General features: G+C 34.7%; 1 protein-coding gene across 1 annotated transcript in view; it reads left to right on the forward strand.

Moving 5' to 3' along the window:
* The window catches only part of LOC143909117 (uncharacterized), a 190,255-nt gene that overhangs the window by 96,982 nt on the left and 67,411 nt on the right, over positions 1–25,862 (forward strand). The window contains exon 3 of the mRNA XM_077427019.1: positions 23,410–23,451. Coding sequence (XP_077283145.1) covers positions 23,410–23,451 — 42 coding nt within the window. The remainder of the gene's footprint in view (positions 1–23,409; positions 23,452–25,862) is intronic.

The following is a 25,862-nucleotide window of genomic DNA, read 5'->3' on the forward strand; positions in this document are numbered from 1 at the left end:
TAGTTTTTATATTTTTTTATTCTAAAAAAATCTATTTACAATTCTTATGTTCGTAATTCATCTACTACATACAAAATCTTATTGAATATTTACTGTAATAATACGTGACTTTTTGTAACATAACATATGTATGTATGTATAGCCAGGAGTATATCTCGGTGGTTGCGCAAATGCTAACCACCGAGAGGTTCCCAAGTTCGAGATTTGGTTTGACCCGAATTTATTCCGAGTATTTCTGAAGTACTGCTAGTCAGACTTGGATATTTCTGACTTCAAGTCGATCGTTCCTCACCGAAAATTGGCAAAAGCCATCCTAAATATTATTCCTCACCACTAGGTTTCGCTCAGGGGCAACTCGTAATGGAATCATGCAAACAATATATAATATATCATATACTGTAGATGCAAAATTTAATTTTTATAATTTTAAAATCAAGAAAAATATATATACATACATATATTCCACATTTCAAAAGATATATTAATATTGAAAATGTTTTGAATTTATGTATAAAATCTACTTATATAAACAAAGTAATTAAAATAATTATCTGCCTTTAAAAGTTGTACAGTTGGTTCAAAAATTTATTTAGCATGCGCATGGAATCCGGATTATTCGCTCGAGTGCAGTACACAGTAAGAAAACTGGCTTATTTGCAAGCAGGTCCAGAGGTTAGCGTACCTGAGAAGACCGGTCAAGGTACCAGCCAAATCAGAAAGTGTTCATCTCGCCTTTTGTTTTCTCTGAAACGTTTTGCATATTACGTTTGAAATGGTCTCGCGTGCGCATTTTTGTTACGACCCACCTTTACCTGCTGAGAATCTAACGTCTTCGTGGCAACCAATTATTTTCACACATCGCCGGTAGACCGATAAGCAAATTTACTTTCGTTTTGTTCGAATATAATAAAATAAAAACGAAACTTAAAGAAAACCGTGAAGTAATAGCCGATATCTGTGGTGAAAATTCGCTGACAAACTTGCGATCAAAGATTCGCGTTTCATTGGTCACGGTTGTCGACCGTTGCTCTGTGCTGTTTTTTGTATTCACTTTTGATCAAGGCTAGCGACATTTTCTGTACAATTTTCAACCACATACACGTTGCCAAAGAACAACTGTATACAGTGTTGTAGTTTTGTTTGTAATTGCATGTGCAGCATCCGCCTAAACTTTGCGCAGTTCGCTTAGTGTTGCAATATACATAGAGCGCTCTCCTATATTTCTCGCATACTGCCAAGTGCACACCTTGTGCAATCAATGCAACCCATTTTGGCAAGGCTTGCATTTTCGAGCCGAAAGCTGACTCGGGTGTTCTATTTTTAATAATCGCAAGAAATAATTTGGCGGACCGCAAGTAGTGGTGACATCCAATTTCCATAACAAAACTGATTTCCGATAAAAAATTCTTCAATCGATTTCTATACTATTATAATAATATTTCAATTTGATTCAACTTTTTTTTTTACTATGGATGGATTTCTCAACGGATCAATAAATCATAAATTGATCTATGGCTATTAGGGCGTAGACATACAGAGTGGTACGGGACACGTGATTTTTTTTAGATAGTTTTGCACATGTACAAAAAATTCTAACACGCCTGACCTATGCCAGGACATTCATTGCTCATTTCCTGGGGTGCTTTTGGTGATATATTTTTACTTGTATTGACATAAGTTTAGCTGTGCGCGGACTGTAGACACTTGGCCGAATGGACATTAGGTTGACGTACATTTGGCCGATTGTGTATCAAAATTACTCAAAATTAACTGAAAACAGATGTATTATTCAGAAATCACCTCGACGTCATTAAAATTAGATATTTATGATAAATTTAAACAATTGAAAATTTCATTCGGCCTAATGCTCATTCGGCTAAATGTATGCATTTAGCCAATAGTCCGTCAACCAGATTTGACAGTGATCAATAACGGTAATTTCCATATTTGAAGAAATGTAAGAGAAACTTTTCGAAACAATAAGATTTTACGAATTAACAATGACAAAAGACACGCCAATTCACACCTGGAGTCTGATTCTGCCGTATGATTCTGTTTGTCACTGCCTTTAAGCTTGTATAGAAATGGTACTAGCATAAGTTATTTCAGGGATGCGAAAGAACACGCTACAATTTAGCTTGTATTTATCTCTTCTTTAAAACATTTTAATACCAATTATTCAAGAATTCTGGCAATATGTTACACGCTAGCTTTTCGGGTATTTTAAATTTTGAACAAAGGGTTTCCCGAAACCCTTGGAAATCCACTGGATGACAACACTGACCGCAAGTATGTGTCTCTTTAGTTTCCTTGAAATATTTCTCTTTTGGAGTTTATTTATATCTACTCACCGACCAAATTTTATTCAGAATATCTGGAGTGTTTTTATACAAATTCTTTGTGTGCCATAGATCAAATAAATGATGAATTTTCATTTACAAAAATTCTTTTTTAAACGTTGTCGCTACCTAGTTGACGCCCCGGGCATTTATTCCGTCGACTCATTTCACCTTCTCTAAAGAAAATTAAAAATTATTTTTGTTGGTATCCACAAATTAATTCTGAAAAAAATTATGTTGTAAATAATTAATAAAAAAAATCAATAATGTATTATATACATACATATGTATGTATATGTAGGGTACATATTTATGTTTAACAAAATAAAATGACGAAGTATGTATGTACATACATATTTAAACTGAAACGTGGAATGGACTGTAAAATACAGTCGGTAATGTTTATCGTCGGGTACGAACACGCCAAATGCATTTTCATCGACTCGAACCGATCCAGGTTTCTTGGAATTCGAACTTGGAAACGCCTTTCAGGTGAACAATAAGCTTAAAATACATACTGAGGCATGCATACGTGCATTGCACTTTCGCTCGCCATTTGCTCTTATTTTGAAAACATATAAATTACGTACAACGTACGGCTAGTACATGTATATTAAATTATGTCGCGTGTGTTGTAACGATAACCGAGGCGGAAGATGTCACAAATTGACTGAATGTAAAATGTGTATCCATCGAACAATATTCATTGGACCGAATAAAAGTATGGGACGGTCGGCGAAAGGCTTCGTGTGTCCAAAAATTCGATATTTTCCGATTCGTCCGACATTTTTTCGTTCGCCATTTTGCGTTTCGTTTAGAATACAATTATTATGCGAATAAAGTTGAATAAATATCCACCGTTGGATATTTCGATACAAAGCGTGTACCGGCATGTACATATAGACTAACATCCAACTTTCAATGTAAACAAAATAAAATTCGGATGTAATTTAAATGGAATCCTGATGGAAAAGGCGTGTTTTCCTGAAATTTTCTCGATCGCACAATTCTATTAAAACTTTCTCCCCCCTGATATTCTTCATTGTATTCGTGTCGTTTACGCAAATTTACTGACACTTCTGAATATTCGCAAAGAACAATCACTAACCCAACCCACGTATAAAAGCTACTTCAGAGATGTCAGTTTCAGAATTTTTTACGTCTACGGTACCTTTCATATTATAAAATAAATATATACAGTTTACTTTTCATTTCTCATTATACCTTAGGACATTCTGTTGTTTTCAACTTTTAATGATATCGTCTTCTTTTTTATATAAATTCATATATGATTTAATTATGTTGGACTTGTTACGTGTAGTAATTACATTTTATGTGAATGTGGGTGTTGTTCCGTAGTTGGCAGGTAAAACTTATTCCTAGACGTGAAATCTCCTACAAAAGCGAACAGTTAGTGGTTAGATTACATTTAATTAAAATTAATAATCATATCAGGGTTAGACGTGACACGACGAGGGTGTGTGCTCTAAGGCAACTTCAACCCTGAAAATGCTTCTGTTTCAGGCATAACAATACTCTCGGGTATTTCACTTTTGTACTACATTAACAAATCCCCAAAACGACCTTTATTACTACGGGGCTTTCGTACGCGATATTTTACAGGTAATTTTATAAGCTCATTACTTTTTCGATATAAGTAGTGAAATAGGATTCGTAAATATGTATGTTATATGCGGTTGTGTTTCGGTTTATCTTATACATAAAGTAATTTCAGTCACAGCAGGTGTGTGTAAACTGAATCTGGTACATTACCTGTGTAACTTTGTGCACTGATATCCCAACGGTAATAAATTTTCGTTCTCATTAAGCCCTCCGTTTAATTCCAGTTACAAGGACGAGTTACACTTTGACGAATTTGCGATTCAATGAGGCACTAATTGACTAGGAGTTGCAGGATCTCTGGCTGGAAGCCGTAAAAAGGGCTGATGTGCCTTGGGGATCCTTTCGTTGTTTTTTTTCCATCATTTTCTTTTTTTCGTTTTTCTTTTTTTTTCTTTTCTATCTATTTTAGGAATTCACCTCTGTAATTTTCGCCTCGCGTTTTTCTTCCTTTCCGTGTTATTAAAGAAGGTTCTGGCCGTACATGATTTGCGAAAAGTGGCGCTTAGGGAGAAAGAATGCAAAAATAAAAGCCATTAGGACTGTTTTTAAGTATTATTTTATGCGCATTTTAACACCGATCCATAATTTTGCTCGTCAGTTGTAAATTTGAGAATGTTTGAAAATTTAACTTCAACAACGACATTTCGAATCTTTTCGAGCGAAATTGATACTTTGTTATATTGTATCTATATCAAGGAAATTTATATACATATATAACTGCCTTTTTGGTTTTTTTTTTTGGAAATTACTATGCTTTTTTGCATAAACCGCTCTCTTTATTGTACCCTTCTCTTCAACATCATTTTGTTTGGCCTTTATTGGATGAACGCTGTTGTAGATTCGTCCCCATTTTATGACCTCTCCTCGCCCACGATACATTTTTCTCGTAAATTTACCATCCGCGCATAAAAAGGTAAAAAAAAACATGTGAAGCGAGAGAGTATGGGAAAACTTTATTACGTCATTGTTCAACGCGGGACTCTACGCGTTATCAAGTTTTCAGCGGAGATAAAGATACCCTTCATTCATGTGACATTTGGAAAATAGAAAAGTTTTAATTGGATTTTCCTGCTTTCCGACATTGCAGGTATCAACACTCGGAGAGTGTATCATCATAATAGACTCATACATATATCTATGATATAATACGTTCACACATGAAAATTCATAAAATGAAAAAGAATTCTATGGAAAATGTTACATGCGGGAAAGGTTGATGTTTCACGCTTGTATGGTTTTCTCTCAGGTTGTAGAGAGAGAGTGAGATTGAAAGATTTCCGCCCTTCCGTGTCTCCGTCTCTTTGATTTATTTTTCTATTCCGGACAACACACACGCTTTATCCGAACAAAAAAGACAACAGTTCTTTACAGACGAGGCTAAATCATAAACCACCCTGCATAGAAGACTTGTTAAGGGAGAGCGAGAGCCGCGTTAGGCGGTTGAAATGGGCTGCTAACCTATTTTAGTGTCGGCTTGCGTACACACGTGTACGCACGGGGATGAAATATTTCAAAGGGTGAAAAATATCGCATCCCCTTTCCACTGAATATTGGAATACGATGAAATTTTTCATTGTCTGTCTCATATTTCTGCGGGCCGATTTTCACCCAGTTTCCTTCGACTGCTTTATAAAAATGGCTCACTCTTTCGACACGTATCTACGTAATGGCATTCTGAAAAAAATCGGTCGTTACAAATTTCTATTCCGGTAAATCGATATCTATGAAACGACGGACTCTGCGAGGGAATCGTTTGATTGCTTTTAAGTGGTTATTTTTTGAAATATTTATGGTCGACCCTTGAATTGTTATTTTGGTCGTCGTTAAAAGCTTCGCGTTTCGGCTTCCCGTGTAAGCTTCCAATTCAATTAAAACTTTCTTCGTCTACATTTTACACGCTCTTTTGTCTCTTATTTGGGTTTGGCTGTAATTAATCGACTGAAGTCGTTTCGATTCGTCATTTTATATCTACATTCGAATTTTATGAAATTTATCGTTTTTGATTTGAGGTGACGTTGATCCATGGACGCCGAAAACCCGATCATTTCACGATAAATGACGAAAGTTGAAGTCTTTTATATGTTTTATTTCATTTTTGCTTCGCGACATTAAAATGTCAATTTGCTTGTTTTACCGAATTCTGTCAAAAACAAAACGGAAAGCCTTCTTCCGTTATTATGCCGTACTTTTTACGGCGTTTTCCTTTCTTTCTGAATTGTTATTGCTTTCGTTCTTTACGGCGGTTGTTCAACTAGCAAATGAAAATACTTTTTTCCAATAAAGTACATTTGTTTGTGTAGAGTATTAGGAAATCGATGGTAAACCAATTTTTTCCACGCAACCCACTAAAATTTCACCCACCACTGACCACTATCCCAAATAGTGTATGCAATTTTCGTAATTTTTTTACGACTAGGTGGACTATGCTAGTCGCTTAATAGGCTAATCCCCTAAGATATTATTTCTAAAATTTAAAAAAATAATTTAATTAAAATAAATTGAAATCATTGTCCGTAGTGATATTGTTCATTCGGATTGGCGAAGTTCAGACATCGAAGTCAGACCTTCTTGAGGTTGTGGTAGTGGATTGATATGGTATGGTTCACCGCGTTGTTAGCTTGCACGGACTCGCCTTTTCAGTTCTACTCCTTTCGCTGTTCTAGCGAATTGTAATGTAAAGGCGTGCGGTCGAAAACAAAACATTTTTACTAACCTCTTATACGTTTCACATGGTTTTCGTGTAAGCAGTCATTTTTTTATATCCCTTATCTCTTATCCGATCGTTTTCATACTTTGCCATATTGCTCATTTTGGTCATCAATATAAGTTAAGGTATCATCCGCAATTACGATGGTGAAAACATATCGTATTAGACACGTTTGAAAATACTGCATCGTATTACACGGTGACGTTTATCTGTCACATTCATCATTCACATCGGTAGTTTCATTACTTTTCGCCCTACCATCTCGCTGTCAAATTTTAATTATTTAAACGCCTATGACTTTTTCTTTTTTTCACTCTACATTTTATAATTTTAATTTACTCCTCTCTTCAAGCATTTATGGAATTTTTACTAAGAATATTCTGATTTGTGTGTATCGAACAATAACTATTTTTTTTAAATAACACATTTACATAGAACTTTTTGAGTACAAATATGGCAAGGGACTCGGCTCACAAAACGATTCCCTGAGAACAAATCAGAGTATAGCGCGCGGAAACAAATTACAAAGCCTTGGAATGTTACATTCTCGATCGATTGTTCCGTTCAGAAGATTAAGTTTTGAAGACAAACAAGATGTTATTAAGAGAAGTAGACTACTAAGAATTTTTCTGTTAGCAAAAAAATGAAAAATTAAACTTATAAATGCCAGACAGATTATTTTAATTCAACAAATAAAAATATTTTTTCCCGGTTTTAAAGGTAGCAGCGCGCCACTGATATGTTTTTACATGTATATAATACAATTGAAAGATGTTCAATTCTTAATTTATCGCAAATTATTTTCTTATAATATTAACCAGTAGCGTGGACTGAACTAGTGGTTAGCATATTACGCTTTCGAGCGGAGTGGTCACGGTTCGATTCTCACTAGTAGCTGTTGGCCAGACGTTGGTTTGTGACTCCAGGTCGATCGTTTCCTTTCAGAATTTGCCAATTTTTATGATTTTCATTGAAACGGTTCTTGTAAATTGGCATTTCCTTCCAATCTCTCTTCCAAATATCAAGTTATTCAGCGTCTTGAAGTTTGACAATTTCTATAATAAAATGTTGCAAATATTTTACCATAATAGATTATGTTTGTATGAGTTCGCATTGTATAAAAATGCTTGTATTAATTGCATCATTATATTGTATCTGTATTAGTACACTCGTCGCTTTGGAGCGATCTGTAAAGGCGAGTTTACAAGTTCGATTGAAATAATATAAAATTTGGCCATTAGGGCTGTATAGAGAAAGTGAACATTCAAGATCCATATCTTCCATCAAGAACCATGAATATGCTTCTTTGTAACTTGGATTTATCTTTTTTGAACAATATTCCATTAAGAATAACTAAAAAACTAAATATTGAACACGAGGATATCCGGAGACCTAATGAAATACAGCGTTGTATATATGTATGTATGTATTCAATGCAACGATTTCACGTTGCAAATTAAGCCCGTGTCCGTTTTGAATTATCAATAAATTTCCAACAATGAAATTGCGACACTTTGAAGTCTCCGATGAAATGGAACTGTTGAAATATCCTAGTTTACCGTAGGTACCCTAAAACGAGACAATGGTACCGTTCGACCTGCTTATGAATTCACCTCGACCTGGTGCGCGCTAAACCGGTCGTTATGTACTGCCGCTTTAACGGATAACGCTATAATAACCGTAAAAAATTGTGCACACACATATGTATTTGCAGCACGAAGGGAGAAGATAGCCATTGTCATTTTCAATTTTCATATTTGCAATATTGTTATATGTATGTGCTATATACATCTCGGGGAGGGACCTTGTTCGGGAATCTTCCCCATTCCTAGTTCACTTTTATGTCGTTCTGCAAGTATTGCACCGGGTGTATGATAGTCGGGGCACTCGGTTGCATTTACTGCACTCTCGTTGCCATTGTATCTGGGTGGGTGAATCTGAGTTGAGTGTTTGAATTTGGCTTTCGATCAAGCATGACGTTTTAAGCTGAATGCAAGTTCAAATCGGACGCAAACGCTGGAACTGATATGTAGGTCATCCTTTCGTTTTGATTGATCTATATTTCTATTGAATTCCGAATGGTATTTCAGGAACAATAGGCTGTTTTAAACGATTGAATGGATTACTGGAGCCATATTATATAGATTGAAAGGTCGATTAACGAATTTTGAAACCGTTGGTTACATTATCATTTTTGGCTGAATACAATTATTATATTTCGGTTTGTTCTTTCAAATGTTTTTGTACAATTTATATAATGTTTTAATTTTATTCATTCCAATTAAGATATAAAAATATTTTATGAAGTGCATATCAAAGCTCTGATTACACTCAGCGACAAAAAACCACGTTTTTACTTACCGGAACGAAAGCTTATTAATCTTACTAAGTTTGACCCACTGAATTCGAATATGACAATATTTTTTGTAAAGACTATTCTCGTTTAAGAGATATGAGCGTTTAAAAATCAAATTCAAATTTTAGTCGTAGTCAAATTTTACAAATTTTTGGCTTTTGCAGTCTTTAATTCAAAATCTAGTCTTGCTGTGCCAAAAGTGAGTATTAGAATCAATAGTCAGATATTTTTTCTATTGATTGTGATTATTTTATTGTTTTAAAATACGTATAAAGTAAAAAAAAAATTTACGTACTTTTTTCCGTCATATTATGAGTTAATTTATTTTATTTTATTTATTTTCACAAAAATCAATTAATCAAGTACACTCGTCTAACAGATTGCTCCAAAGCGGCGAGTGTGCTAAAAAGATTAAGAAGTACAATAGTAAAAAATATAAGTTAAAAAACAAATTACATATACAAATATACAAATTAAAAAGGAAAGGATAACTAAATAAAACATGAAATCATAATAAAATCATAATTAAAAAACACTAACTCAACCATTCTAAATGGTCGCGACGTCCATAACTTAGGAATTGGTGCAGAGAATGAAGAGAGACATGACAAATGTCAATGGCACCATCCAGTGAATTTAAGAAACGGAGGTCGCGAGGAATGGGCGAATAACTGAATGCCACAGTTCTAGCCAAAGGAGTGTGAAAAAGGGGACGATGGCGGGTCCATATCACACTCTCTGGAGCATGAAGGCCCAACTCAGCCAGGATAGACAGACAGGAGATACAGCCTCTAAATATGGAAAACAAGAACTTGATGAGGGCAACACTCCTCCTGTGGTCAAGAGAAGTGTAGCCGACCATACCCATGACGAATTTTGAAGGAAATAAGTATGGGTAAATCCCATATTGCTCCTTATAAAGCAGTCTGAGAAATCTTTTTTGGACAAGTTCAAGCTTCATAGATAGAAACAAGTAGAAGCTTCATAGATGCTCTAGTTAGGAGTATTCCATGATACTCCTAACTAGAGCATTGTACAGCAATCTCAAAACAGCGGGATTATGGTAGTGTCGAGAATAAATTACGAAAGACAAACCCAAGCATATGTACGTGAGGCAGAGGAACACACAGAGTCGATATGAACAGAGAAATTTAGGTCACTCTGGAATGCAACCCCAAGATCAACAGTTGAATCGATCCAGTTCAATAAAAGGTTACCAACAAGATATGGAAAGGTACGATCGGGGGTGGATCTGGATCTGGAGTAACACATAACCTTAAAATTAATGTTTTATTAATTTTACCACGTTTATAAGGGTTGATAATTTTTCAACTTTCATTATCTTGAGCGATTCTGAGCAATTCCACTATTTTATAAAGAAATTTTCAACATTTCTTTCAAATTTCGCAACTGATAAAGGAATTTTTGATGCGATTCTTATTGTCTAGTTAGTCCATGGAAGTAGGTTATTGAAAATGGTGGAAGTTACTTTTTTTGGAATAAATAATTATAGTTTTTTTCACTAAAATGTATTATATTATTCTACTTTCGTAATTACCGGCACAAATAAAGTATATTTCATGAGAAATTCTGACGTCGAGTTTCGTCGGAAATGATTTAATAACAAATACATTATCCTAAAATAAGCTCTTAAAAGTTGATTCTCTCAAAAATGCTTTTTCCTATAGAACTTTTTCATTGTGAATTTTGTTTTAATTTAAATGTAGATAATATTTGTATTTGTATAATATAAATGTCACAGACGTGGTCTCAAATTCAATTAGTTGTTTTCAATAATAAATTATATCAAATATTATTATATAAATATCAAATATTTTATCAGCCTTATTGGGCGTGTTTGCGAATTTGTGTAGACGATTATCACAACCGTAATGGGTTGCGGAAAATTCGTGAAAAACGGACAAATTTTCCATGAATGCAAACGCATTGATATTCAGTCGCGCCAAGCCATATAAATATTGGCTCGGAACGTGAATGTTCCCATGGGGCAGGAAAATTTCCACCTTTTCCGTTTCTTACGCAGACGGTTTGGCGTCTTTACAGCTCGCATTCACCACCCACTCACCCACCCGACCAGCCTTTTCATTCACCGCATCCGTTTCAGAGATATTTTCAGTTGGGAGTGACGCAATTGAGGGTGGAATGCGCTCACGAGACCATTATCCCATATGTCGGATTTTCAAAGACTGGACCACGAGGCTGCTCTGTAACCCGACACACGTTCATCTGTGGTTATATTCCGTTCCGATTCCAAATCGATACAAACACATTTTCTAGTTTTCTCAGTTAATACATTATACATATGTACATACATACATGGTATAGCAAAGTTATTTTAATTAAATCCAAATAATTCTATAAACGCAGAACGTACTAATAATATTATAACGTACATACATACATATGTATATAATGAAAATACGTTAAGAAAATGATATGCACCTTGAAAATATACGGCTCAAATTTTAAGCATTAATAATTAACAAAAATATACTTTATTTTGGTTTATATCGTACAGCTTAAAATTGAAGGTATATTGTAAGATTCTTAGAAATATGTTCATATGCACATAAATCAACTGCCTCCATTTAATATTTGAAATATTAATTTTTCGTATTGTTTAAGGAAAAGGAGGAGGAAAGGGGGTGTTTATGTTTATATTATTTTTAAAAAATTATCAAATATTTGTAAATCTATTTCAAAACCCAATTAAATAACTTATATTAATATGACGTATATTTAAATAGGATATCTTTTGTTGGAATTATTTATGTGTTGCCGTATGGATGTGAAACTTGGACATTGAACGCCAAGATGCTACACAAATTCCAATGCGCTTAAATAAGTATGAAACGCTGTATGCTCGTCGTTAAAAGGACAGATAGGAAATGGCATACGTGGGTGAGAAGAATGACAATGGTAGTGAATATAGTGGAGAGGGTGAAGAGATTGAAATGGCAATGGGCGCGTCACGCATTTAGAAGAATGGTTGAAAGATAGACAAAGGAAGTGCTAGAATGGTACCCAAGAGAATTTAAAAGGTTGCAAGGTAGGCCGCAACTAAAACAGAGACGAATGGAAGCGTGTTGGAAAAGCCTTCATCCAGCAGTGGATAGTGTAGCTTTAAGTGATGAGGTTGATACGTAGTACCGATATATTATCAAAATTCTTTCTATGAGACGATTATATGTAACATATGTGCGTTAAACTGCAAGAAATTATCGGAATCATAATTTTGTATCGGTAGCTTTCATTTATGATTGGCCATAGTTTAAAAGTATTGAAAATAGGCTAAATTTTGTCGGTGATTGGCATATGATTTGAGGATGTCAATTACGTTTATGCTTGTTTTCAAATTGTTTTTTTTTTTATTTCGTCGGTAATGATTTTAATGCATCTAAAAAGTATGTCAATTTATGTAAAAAGTTTTGTGATTGGATTTTTTTTTAAATAAACGTACATACATATATGTTATATAAGTATGGGATTCTAAAATTGACTTACATAAACGGCGACTTGGTGGGTTAATGTTGCTCTGGAAATATGCCGCATAATTCATTAGTTCGTAAAGAGCGTAAGGGGGGAAATTTATATACATGTGTGGAAAAATCCCACTTTTCACATGTAAAGTAAGCCTCTTGGGGTATTTTTCATGGGTATTCTTAAGCTTTCAGTCGATTTATTATATTTTCATATTTGTTTGCGCTTCGAATACGGGCGCTCGCCGCGCGATATTGATGGTCGAGAATGGCTTCGTAATAACTTATACTTTTAGATTGATGATAAGACATTTGTTCCGGCTGAAGATGACGCTCCGTAGGCTGTTGTGCCATTTCAACAGCTGTCGTCGGCTACTGTTCTTGCGTAAATGTATACTGTGAAATATTGCGTATGTATAATGTGATGTCGCTAATGCTCGTGTGCTATAATCGAAAGATTATACGAACTTGAGATGAAAATTCTCATGTATGGTTTACTTGTCATAAGGTTTATATTTTATCTAGCGCATATTGATTTTGAACATATTTTAATGTTTCGCTGTAAAAGCGTATTATTTTGTAAAAAAAGAACCTTGAAAAAAATTGGCTTTAAAATTTCATAATAAAATCAATAAACACTTTTTACGACTTTTACGAATTAATACTTATACAAAATAATTGATGCACTTTGACTCAATATATATAATTTTAGAGCAAATATATTAAATGAACAATATATTATTCAAGTGAGCTAAAGACAAATACATATGATGTTTTCATCTTATGATGCACTTTAGTTAATAGAGGTATATTTTCTTTTCTCCAAAAACGTCTCCATCGATTTATTCAATCAATATATGTATGTACATATAAGATTTATATGTACATATATTGATTGAATAAATAATAAAATATAAGATAAAATTACATTGAGCAATAAAAAATCATGTTTTTAAGTTACCAGGGCGGAAACTAATCGTATATTATAATATTTTTATTTGGCTCGCTCTTATTTATAAGATATGAACGTTTAAAAACACTTCTTTAACTTGAATTTTAGCTCTTTAACTCAAAATACAGTACTCCTGTGCTCATAGATGTCTAGTTTTTATTGCTTTAATTATTCAAATAAAAACGCCTGGCTGCATTTACATAAATGCTGAATTAGATCAATAAAATTTAAATCTTAACTTTTCAAGTCAAGAATGGAGACATTTATTTTTTCACGACAGGATTTGAACCTTGGTATGTAGTCTGTGCGGAACGAAATCATCGCGTCTACTCGACACAATGATTTACTGTACACTGTAAGAAAAATGATAACTTTGACGGCAATTAACCTCGTTGATTTTCTTCGGGTCACAGCGGACGACCTTTGTCGTCAATCATTCGAGAATATTTTCAGCTGAAAGGTGATCCACAACAAAAACCACAAACAGGGAGATGCCCTCAATCGCAGGTTGGGTTTTTTTTAAAACAACTTTTTTTGTTCGACACTCCCTTATTATTCGCCGAAGTCTCCTTTTGAAAAAGTTTCTCACCGTACTCGTTAAAAGAAAAATGTTTTCAGCGATTTTCTTCATAGCCTACGCACAACATCAAAAGCGCAAGGCGGAAAAATGAGCGATTTATTTATCATGAATCATATCGAGAGAATTTCAAAGTTTATTTTTGTTATTACACAACATTCGCGGTGCAAACGGGTCCGTCGTGCATTTCACAGGTTAAAGAGCAAAATGCGCTCACCTTGCGGAAAATTTCACCTCTCGTAAACGCGTTCGTATACATAATATAATAATAAGATTATTCTATGAAAACGGTATCCGTTTGTATCCCCGCATTACAACACTAAAACGTAACTGCTTAAACTAATAAACATCGCTTCGTTTGTCTCGGCTTATCATCGTATACTAATGCTTCTTTTAAATGCCATATTTCAGCTGTTTAGTATTCCTTTTGCGATTCCCAACACTGTATTACGTGTCGGGAAATTTTCTCAAGAAATAAAATAAAAAAATCTTAGTCATTTTTATACTTTTCCTTTTGTTTGAATTGTTTTTTTTTTTACGTAACGGTCCTAACGTTCGTAAGTTCAATTACGCTGTCCGTGTTGCTTATGATATGCCGCAGTGAATTAATACCTTTATTCAAAATATATCATTAATTTTTTATACCTAAATATACATATACATATGTACATAATAGACAAAACTTAAATGTGATGATTTATACATGACATTTTTAAAAATTAATATAATAGGTATAAGCTATACTGCTGATAGGTCTAAGATAAATTTAACGTTTCAATTAGAATTGATACAAATATACTTAAAGCAAAATAATAAACAGAAATATAAATCAATGGTTAGCGTATAATGCTTTCAATTGTGTGGTTACGGGTTCAATACCTGGTTGTGCTGCTGGAAAGACTTTGGATATGGGACTCCAATTCGATTGTTTCCTATCGGAGTTTGCCAATTTAAGTGAAAATACACTGAAGGAAATGCCACGGCACGTCTTAGTGGTTTCTAACCAAGGAAGGGTGTTCCTAATTCATTGTTAATTCGTACGATCTTATTGTTTCTCCTACATTTCTTCAAATATGGGAAACACCGCTATATATACCTGTCAAACCCTATGTAAATACAAGGATAAAATATCACCAAAAACTGTCCAGGGGTGATTTTTGGGATAGCGAAATTTTTTACACGTGAAAAACCATCTAAAAAAAGCACGTGCCGCTTGCCTCTCTGTGGCTTATAGCCCTTTATCTGATTTCTTGAAACGGTTCCAACAAATTGGCAACCCTGTCCTTATTTATGGCAAAATTCTAGTTTACAGCTTATCGAATTCGCTGATTTATAAAATGCTGCAAATTTGTCCATAGATGTCTCTATGATTCTCAATCGTTCTTTGCAAATTGACAACGAATGGGTGTATATTCCATTTGCAATAAGTGGAATATTTCCGTACGCTGCCCAACCGTCTGAAATTACATATATGCGAACCAGACAGTATATATCGGAGTATTTCATCAGGTAAAAGTCGAGCTGATTCAGGGTACGTCAATACTAAAGTCCTCGCAAAGAGCAACCAATGACAGGACGGAACGGGTCGACCGAGCCTCGCTTCCGAGCCTAGAGGGTCCGCCCTGTCGAGAATTCCGATTTTTACCCAAGAATCATCCTTGGGTTTTCTATAAGATTCATCAAAGCGTAATTAATACATATGTGAATTTTGATTCATATCATCATGATTTGTAATGATATTTGCAAAGGGTTATATTCTCTTAGGGAAAGGCTACTATTTTCTGAAGGAAGGGGAGCCTATATATTATATATTTACATTAGTTTGATCATTATTATTGTATCCGGTATATTTTTGATACGTTTGACATTCCTGCTTTTACAAGTTAAATTAATTTTAAGTATGGGAAGTAGACAAATGCATATAATGTATGTATGTATTGTAAAATATTGATTGAAATTTGCACATCGCCTCAGTGTGTTATGTTAAATGTAAGTTGCCGATGAAACTTCACGCTGCACCCAAGTAAATGTGTTGGTTAAAATTTTCAAGCTTTTCAAATATCCTCAACTGTGGGGCATCCTTTGTTCCTTGTCTTCCATTGTCTTCGAACTAATGAATACTGATTCGCTCTGAGAAGCCGAGGTGATGCGCCATTTTGACGCCGCCTCTTTTTGCTATCGTCAATTATTGTGGCCGATCTCTTCAATAGGCCCACCTATTGAAGAGATCTCTCCTACCTGCCACATTTATTGGCCCGGCTGAATGTTTGTTCCGTGGGTCGAAAGCAGATTGTATCGGCCTTTTCGCTCTCGCAGATAACTTTTATTGGCCACTTTATTTTTGCTTCGGTGCCATTTCCTCGTTCTCCGCGCCTTTTCTCTGGAGAAAAGGCGTCGCTCGATGGTAAAAATGGAGCCCTTAAATCATTTTGAAGGCTGTTTTCTTCGCGCCGATAGATAGACATAAAAATAAAGTTTTTGACCGAGAAAAAATTCCGCTAGCAGCGTCCAACCAACGAACGGAACGGAAGCTGGCTTTGTCTCGTATGGGTTGGTGAGTTTCGGATGAACGATTTGTTTGCCTTTTTCCAGTCGCAAGCTTGTGCACTTTCGTAAATTATTACTTCTCCGAAATTCGCAAGAATCATCACACAATTTCTACGAAAATAAACCTATTTATTTTAATTTAATCTATTGTTTATATTTAATTTTACGTACAAAATTGATTTCGAACGTAAACATCCATCCAGGCAGAGTGCCCATTAGGTCGATCAACCGGTAAATCGCTTTAGACCATTAGTGAGTATTGTTTCTTTAAATTCTTATCGAATTACCGGAACAGAAATTTCTAGGATTATTTCCAAAAGTATTCTTGCTTAGTGCTTTTTGAATGAGTTTTTTTTTGAGACGTCATTATCCGTTCACCATTCACTGCTGTATAAAAGCATCTCCAATCCTCTTCCATTGATTTCATTGAATAAGAGCGAAGATGATGAGTTGTGATAAATTTGTAAATACAATACCATGTTTCTAGTAAAAACCATTTATTTTTTGTAAATTCATTCAACTACATCATATAATTTACGACCCACCTCTTATCCAATGTGAATTTGACCCTCCTTACTTTTTCCTGTACTATATTAACGCTGCCTCCGACAATATTCTATTCCAGAGCTTTCGCAACTGTGTAGTATAAATGAGCTCAAAATAGGTCAAAATTATCTTAAGGTAGGGAAGGTTTTCACCAAGGCTAACCAACCTTTTTGAGGTTGGGAGCTACTTTTCATCTAAATTTTCATGGCAATCGACTTTTTTGTTGTTAGAATTTTAACATTAAAAATATTACTTTTAAAAGGCAAAATAATTTTAATATTTTCGTATTTTTTTATTATAAATATGTCATGAACGTCCTTTTAATATTATTATTTTTCTGGATTCAATACATTCCATATATGAGAAAATTTCAATTGTTTTAACGTAACGTCATTTTGCAATACAATCAACGGTAATTCTAAATTTCCCACACACACACACACATTGGAAAAATCTTAGACTTTGAACAATATTTTCATTTTTATTTAAAGGTTCATATCATAAGAAACTGCCAATTTATAGTCAGTAAACTTTCTGTTAATTTAATCCAATGTTCTTAGCTTTAAGAGTCATTCCTTGTTTTGTAGATAGGTCGCAATATTATCCTTTCTCTCAATCAAAAATATTATTATTTCAGGTAATAGCCCTTCTTCTTCTTCTTCTAATGCCGAATCCGTATTCAGACGTAGGCGACTACCATGGGCAGACATCGTTTATGGCCCGTGCGAATTCTTCCCTATCATGGGCAAGCCGAAATAGCTTTTCAAGACCGAGTCCCATCCATGACCTGATGTTCCGGAGCCAAGAGAGCTTCTTTCTCCCAAGCCACCGTTTGCCTTCTATTTTCCCTTCTATCATTGTTTGTAGAAGGCGATATTTGGGGCCGCGAATAATGTGGCCAAAGTATTCCATCTTACGGCGCTTCACCGTGTCAAGAAGCTCTCTCTTTTTATGAAGAAGCTGGAGGACTGTTTCGTTTCTTACATGCTCCTTCCACGAGATCTTTAGCATCCTCCGGTAACACCACATTTCAAAGGACTCTATCCTGTTCATGGATGCCACTAACAGTGTCCACGTTTCGCACCCGTACAGCAACACCGACCAAACATAGGAGTGCATGACTCTTAAACGCAATTTCATAGACAACCTTCGACAAGATAAAACATTTTTCATGCTGCCGAAGGCATTTCTTGCTATTTCGATCCTTTTTCTTATCTCCATTTCGGAACTGACGTCCGTATTGATCATTGCTCCTAGGTATTTGTATTGTTCGACCTGTTCAATCATTTGTCCGCGCACACTCAGGTTTAATGGATCCGTCTTTTCTTTACATATTACCATTGATTTTGTCTTGTTGATATTAATAGACAGACCCCATTTTTGACATGAATGATCAATTGCGATCAATAACGATTGTAGGTCTTCGGCACTCTCAGTCAATATTGCCGTATCATCAGCGAAACGAAATAGCCCTTGAAACATTACAAAAAACATATGCTTTTTTTATTTTGTTGCAAATTTGTACCTACATATCTACCTATTTATGTAGAAACATACATACATTTGTATAATGTGTTTAATAATTATTTTTGGCTTACCATAGATGTCGTGTGAAATAAAAATAGGTGTATTCCTGTATAAATAAATAAATAATTGTGTAGTTAACGACCGTGCATAGTGCAGAGTGTGTATGGGCTGAGTGCTTAGGAACTATCTGACTGTGTTTAAAGCAGATAGTTCCTAAACACTTGGCTTTGGTAGACCTGATGTAAAGACGTATAATAAATGCAGTTTGGTCTAATCCACCTATTATCCTAATACTATGTACATACGTGTAGTTTTCATGCTTCATACATATCAATTCAATAAACTATTACGCATTTGAATAGTCAATTAAGATATAACTTTCATATAAAAAGATATATTATTGAGTAGTTCCCAAAAAATTTCTATTCTTACTAATTTTGAGTTTATTTACACTATTTCAATTGTGGTATTTTAATACTCAACAACATAAACTTGCAACTTTAACGAACTTCATTTACTTAAATACGTACATAGATCCAATTACATGAGCAATATTTTGTATTAGTTTTCCATATGCTAGGGAAGGCAACACGCTACCTCGCTATTATAAATAAGTGACCCACAAACTGACCTAAAACGTTCCTCGTGTAAATGTATCCATATACACGCTTGACTACATTGTTGATTTAAATTCAATTTTCCACTATTGTGACGGAAGAAGTTTCAAGGAGTGCCTTTGAAATATTTCATAACATGTAATTAAACACCTTGCGATTAGCAGAATCTGGAAAATTTGTGGAATGGCTAATAAAGGCATAAGGAAGATGTACGTACATATATTTGTAGATTTAGATCAACAGTTAGTGGAAGCCTCCGCACTGTGGTATGCAAATACATACATATTAGAGAGCTATCTTCCTGAGATATGAAGTACGAGCGACAGCACAGGAATCCACCGGTGGGAACACTACGATGTTAATTGGCTCACGTTCGAAAGTAAAAGCTCCTTTATGAACCGTAGAGCCAACCGAGCTTATTAAGTTTTCAATTAAGTTGCGAGCCTTACGTAGTGTTTGAAAGGACGTAACTAAGGGGCTTCCTACGCTTCCGCCCTCAATATTGATCTGTTCGGTCAGCGACTTAAAAAGTTCGTTGTTTATTTTATTTCGATCATACTCGAGAGTAATTCAATTTATAAAATATGCTTCACTTTTAGACAAAGTTTCCGTTCAGCTCGTCATAATATTGCTTACACTTTTAAAAAATTTCTTCTGGTTTCCCCATTTTGTGCTAATTGGTTGGGGCGCTCAATTAAATTATTTCAGGATCGAGACAAATTTACAATATTTTTCTTAACTATGCTGCTAGGAAATTTTAATTAAAGGGTGATGAGTTGGAAATTTCATTAAAATTATACATACATAGATGAGCACGTTTAAAGGTCCGTTCATATTATCCAGCGCTGCACGTCAACAGATCGGCACAACACCGCACGGCAAAGATTATGTGTTATTTTGCAAAAAAATTCATAATCTAATGGTCAAACTATTTGATGTTCGGGAACATCTTACAAATTAATCGACAGTTTGAGTTTTTTAATCGAATTGGTGATCTTGTTATCCTCGGGGTACGTTTTAAGGTACATTTATATTGTCCAGCACGTCAACAGCTCACGGCAAAACATCGTACGGAAAAGACTACTATTCATACTACATACATATATACAGCACCGGCCGTTTTCGCCACGTTCATACTTGTTTAAGACCAGTGTGAGGCAAAATCGGCTTTCATATACATTTCAAAGCGCGACGATACGGCGCAATACTGCTTGCGACAATACTACCACAATATGACGTTTCGGAAAATATTCATATGTAAATGGCAACAATAAAAAAGCAGTTCTGCTTGAAACGATTTGGTAACATATACCACTGTATAATATGAATAGATCGTTTCGGTTGCTGCTACGATATCTACGTCACGCACATATAACGGAACATATAAATGTGTCCATATAGATTATAGAGTGTACTTATATGTATATAATTTTTCGTACTGCTGTTTACGTGCAGTTGCCGGCTTTAGCTGTACTGTTATAAACGAACCTTAAAGGTTTGTTTATATTATCCAAAACTGCACGTCAACAGCTCAGCACAGCAGTGCACGGAAAATGACTTATTTTCATACAGCATCGGCCGTTTTAGGCACGTTTGAACGAGTGCGAGACAAAATCTTCGAGTCAATATTGTCATAATATGATGTTTCTGAAAATATTAATATACACATGGCAACACTTTTGTTAGTGCCGGTGCACTCGCCACTATGACGTAGCGTCATGCGTGAATATTTATACAACCGGTTCTGCTTAATACGTTTCGGTGACATGTACTGCTGTATAATATGGTTGCTGCTATTACATATTACATATACATATTACGGAACATTTAAATGTCTCGATATAGAAACTAAATAATATTTTTCATACTGCTGTTTACATGCAGTTGCCGGCTTGAGCTGTGATGATATAAACGAACCTTAACGGGTATTGTCTCGGTCTCATATTCTCAAAGGTAATTATACAAGGAATATGATTATCGAGCTGCCGCTAGCTCTCAAATTGCTCGAATTTTTTAATTTTAAATTTTTTCCCCCAACCCTAATGAACAAAGTTTTGGGTCGTGTGCGAGGGCTGCGTGTTAAAGTGTGTAATTGGATCGGTTGAACTCTGGCCTAGGGTCGTATGGTAATGCATTCCCAAGTGGCGTGTGATCGGATATCCCTAAGCTGTATCGGTTGTTCATCAATGAATCAACATCGATCTGTTCGAATTAGCTGCACTTCCGGTGAAAGGGTTATGTGTCGGTGATGATTTGCAATTATTATCGAACCACGTCGAATGCAAATTGTGTGCATCAGTTGCAACCGATGTGTATGTCTCGTAATTGAACGTACAATATGCATACATGTGTAAATACGTGGTGCAAACCCCTCTCGTCTTGTACCTATTTTGGGTTAGCATAGTATGAAATTTGAATTTAAGATATTTTTCATATGGGAAAAATGGAAGTGCTATTTTCTGATCGGAACATTTCAAAAGTAATCAATGGGACAAATACTTGTATCATTCTTGAATGGCAGATTAAATAATTCTCTTCGTATATATGCTTTTTTAATGCATATAAGGTTCATAGTTGACCTTGCAAACGATACTATGTCGGGCGATTTAGTATTTTTAGTCTTCGAGTGCACTCTGTTTTAGAGGAAATGGAAGAAGAATCTCTTGAAAGCGTCCCTACTGAAGAGTTGTTGTTTCAGCTGTTTTGACGTTTCAGTCAACACTCGTAAGTGACTCAACTTCCACAAGATCTGTTTGCGAGCATAACAAGGTGTCTGTGAGTGAGTGCCTTGCACTTTTGAACAACGTGGAAAACCTACACAATTTATTGCGCAACGGGAAAAGCGGAAACGCTATGGGAAATGCACTCGTATGCTTTTCGCAAACTTTATGTTTGCACATTTATAAACTTCTAATGACATATGGAGAAGAACAAATTATTGTTTGTGATATTTAATTGTGTACAGTTATTATTGTTTCTACAAAGTCAAACCTTGTTTGGTATTGATGTTAGAAAGCCGAATTTTATTTTTTTTCTTGCGAATACTATTTTCGAATACGAAATTTACTTTTGTTTTTAAGCGTGTTTTTCTTTTGAAAGCGAAGCTTTTGTATTATTATTTTGTGCGCTTTGTAGGCAACGGATGTGTCCTCTTTGACTTTTGCTTAACTTTATTTCTTTGTGGACCGAAAATAACAAGTTTATTTATATCGCTAACGTTGATTTTGTGTTTTCATATGAGTTAAGGCTCGTTAATACCTGTTCAGTTACATCCAGCAAGCCTTTAGTATATTTTATTATATATGGACACATTCATATGTTACGCAACGCGTGTGTGACGTATACGTAACGGCAGCAACCGAGACAATCTATTCATATTATACAGCAGTACATGTCACCGAACATATGTAGATCGATGGTTAGCAGGTACTGCTTTCAATTGTGTGGTCACGAGTTCTTCCCGTATGCTGCTGGCCAGACATTGGATAATGGATACTTTTCCTATCAGAGTGTGCCAATTTATCTGATTTCATTTAAAAGCGGTAACCCTGTCCCATCCCTTTCGCGAAAATTCGAGTTATTCAGCATCTTGATTTTCGCTGGTTGGAAATGCTGCAATTTTTTCTCCATGGATGTCTATGTGACTGTTAATCGTTTTACCATAGATGTCGTATTTAACAAATGGGTTTAAATAATTAATAAATCATTATTGATCTGTATAGCAAACTCTTCTTAATGGATTGAATAATTGTATAAATAAATGACGCAACGAGAGCACCAATACTAATGAAAGTTTTGCCATATGCATATGGATATATTCGGAAACATTACATTGTGACAATATTGACTCAACGATACGACGCAATTAATATTGCGCCTTAATGTCGCGCTATGTAATGTATGTATACATACATATGTAAGCCGATTTTGCCTTGCAATCGGCCAAAACAAGTCTGAACGTGTCGAAAAGTGTGCTGCTGTATGTTATGAATAGAAGTAGTCTTTTCTGTGCAGTGCTATGCCGAGTTATTATATCTATAATATAAACGTACCTTTATTCGTATTAATTATACGTCTGAATATACGTATTTAAATAACGTTTTTAATTATTGTTTCAGATCATATTGTTGTTCCGGATACCAAATCACCACCGAGGCAAGGTAAATAAGTTTGTTTTTATTATTTAATCTGTTGATTTATTTATCACAAATTTATTTCTGAATGTATTTATGTTTATTTAAAGTTTAATATAAAAGTTATTATCTATGAAATTAGTAAGATTCTTCTTGTGTTGAAAAATTTATTCCGTCTAACAAAATACTCAACATTATGACCTTCTAAAGTGCTTATTATGCGCGGTTGAAAATTATTTGGTCTTTTCACGTATAATCTTGAATTATTTTGTAAATTGTAGCGGAAGTGTCACCCATTTTGTGAAGTTTCCAAAAGTTTTCTCATGACTTCGAACGTCGCATGGGATGAAATTTGTTGACTACGTGGCCCATTTTGTGGTCGTTTCTTGGAAATTGTCACTTTTCGTTCCCGATTTATCTCAGTCCTTGCTAACAAAATCAAAAAAATTACACTGAAAAAGTTTAATGTTTTGCATAAGGAAAATCGCTAATTTTAACTTTCCCATTAAAAGTTTCGTATGTACTATATAAAAGTACTTTATAAAACTTCTTCATATATAATTCTTATAGTAGCTTTTTTTTACAGTCGCCGCTTTTTGTCTCTTACAATAATTTTCATTAATGATACATAAAGTAGAATAATATATATGTAGATTAAAATTCCATATAGTAGCTAGCATCTACTATTCTGCTGTATTCGCATTCACAAGTCTAAATCCAATTTTACGTTTCAGATCAAATTTGATTATACATTTCAACAGCGTCTTCGATGCAAAACCCCTTCTAACCCAACCTTATATTGATAATCTGATTATTATTCATATTTTGTTGATGCAGTTTGTGTTGTGCCACGTTGAAATTCATTTATATATGCAAAGTATTTGAAAATCATTGCTGGCTTCATATTTTACGCTTACAAAAACGGCATGAAATGACATGAACAAAATGCGATTCAGCTTAGAGATTTCGCGTACTTTACCTCTGCAGCAGATGTCGCCTAAATAAATAAAATATGAAGGTTCTTTGCCGTTTTGTGCAAATAAAAACATGAAACCAAATGCAAGTCCGATACAAAAACACCACCGCCCTAGAAAACTGACATCCCTATAAAAATGTTTCTTTTCTATGAATAAATTTCAACGTAACATAAACGCTGGCCATTTTTTTACAATTCATTTATGCGACCTACATTGTTATATAGAAATATATTCACATTATTGGTGTATTCGTAGACGATTAGTTACTTTTTCGCTAATGAACCAAGACTGCTGACTGCTATGTATCGATCGAAACCGGCAAACCGTGAATCACGTAACGGCAATCAGATTAGTGATCTAAACGGAACCATTATAGCTTCCTTGTAAAATCAGGACTACCACATAGAATACTTAATCGATATCTGAAGGATAACGTCAAGATACTCCATTAATCAAGCTCACTCTCCCGAGAGAAAAAAACACCCAAACCACCAACCCTCCTTTCCTCAGGACGCTGGCGTTGGCCCAAATCCAAAATTGCTTCCGCAATATTCGACATCGAAAAAATATCGAACCCTCTCGTGCAAATGTAATCATTGGAGTGGTCCCGAGATACTGTTTATTTTATTTGTGTTTAATTTGAACGAGCTCTTTGTTTGAACGCGTTCAATTCTTAGCGACGATCAAAGCATATACGCGCGCTGTCAAATTCGCATTGTCTCCAACATAATAGCGTTTTGTTAAATGGGTTTTCAGGAAACACGGATAGTGTGGTTAGAATTGTGACCCTGCATTAATGCGTCGACGAAGTCCTTGTGGCGTCCCTCTTTGAGGATTAAGTGGTTTAGAACTGCCTGTGAACACATCGAAACTGGCTAAAATTATTACTTTACAAACCCACAACAATACAATATATACATAATTCATTATAATATAAGTATAAAAAACAAATAAAATTTCTACATAATTTCCTTAATGAAATCGGTGCTTTGAAGTGTGTCAAGTCTTAAAGAAAAATAATTTAAAATAACTGCCAGCAAAATTAAGTAAACAATAAGAAACTTCTTCTCTTGATTGAAGCTAGCTTTGTGCTACACATACACGTAAGGTATGGGTTTGAATTGTTCGAAAATTCCAACCATTATATGAGCCGTTATATTTGAAAGTGGCGGAAATCCGATTTTCAGTTCCAAAAACATAATTTCAGTTTGACTTAATTCACAAATTGTTATCACTTCTTTTAAATTCGATATTTATTTATTTATTAAAAAATCAACAGAAATGTAACAAAATAACATCTGAGCCCAATTATAGATTTTTACAAATTACATAAAATGGTACATAGAGACAAACAAATGATAAATAAAAGAATAAAAACTAAAACATGACTAAATAAAACAGTGCGTAACTAAACATAAAGTGATGTAATATTGAATAAAGATTATATAATAGAAATAGAAA

Source organism: Arctopsyche grandis, chromosome 3 (genome assembly GCF_051622035.1).
Source record: "Arctopsyche grandis isolate Sample6627 chromosome 3, ASM5162203v2, whole genome shotgun sequence".
Classification (NCBI taxonomy): Eukaryota; Metazoa; Arthropoda; class Insecta; order Trichoptera; family Hydropsychidae; genus Arctopsyche; species Arctopsyche grandis.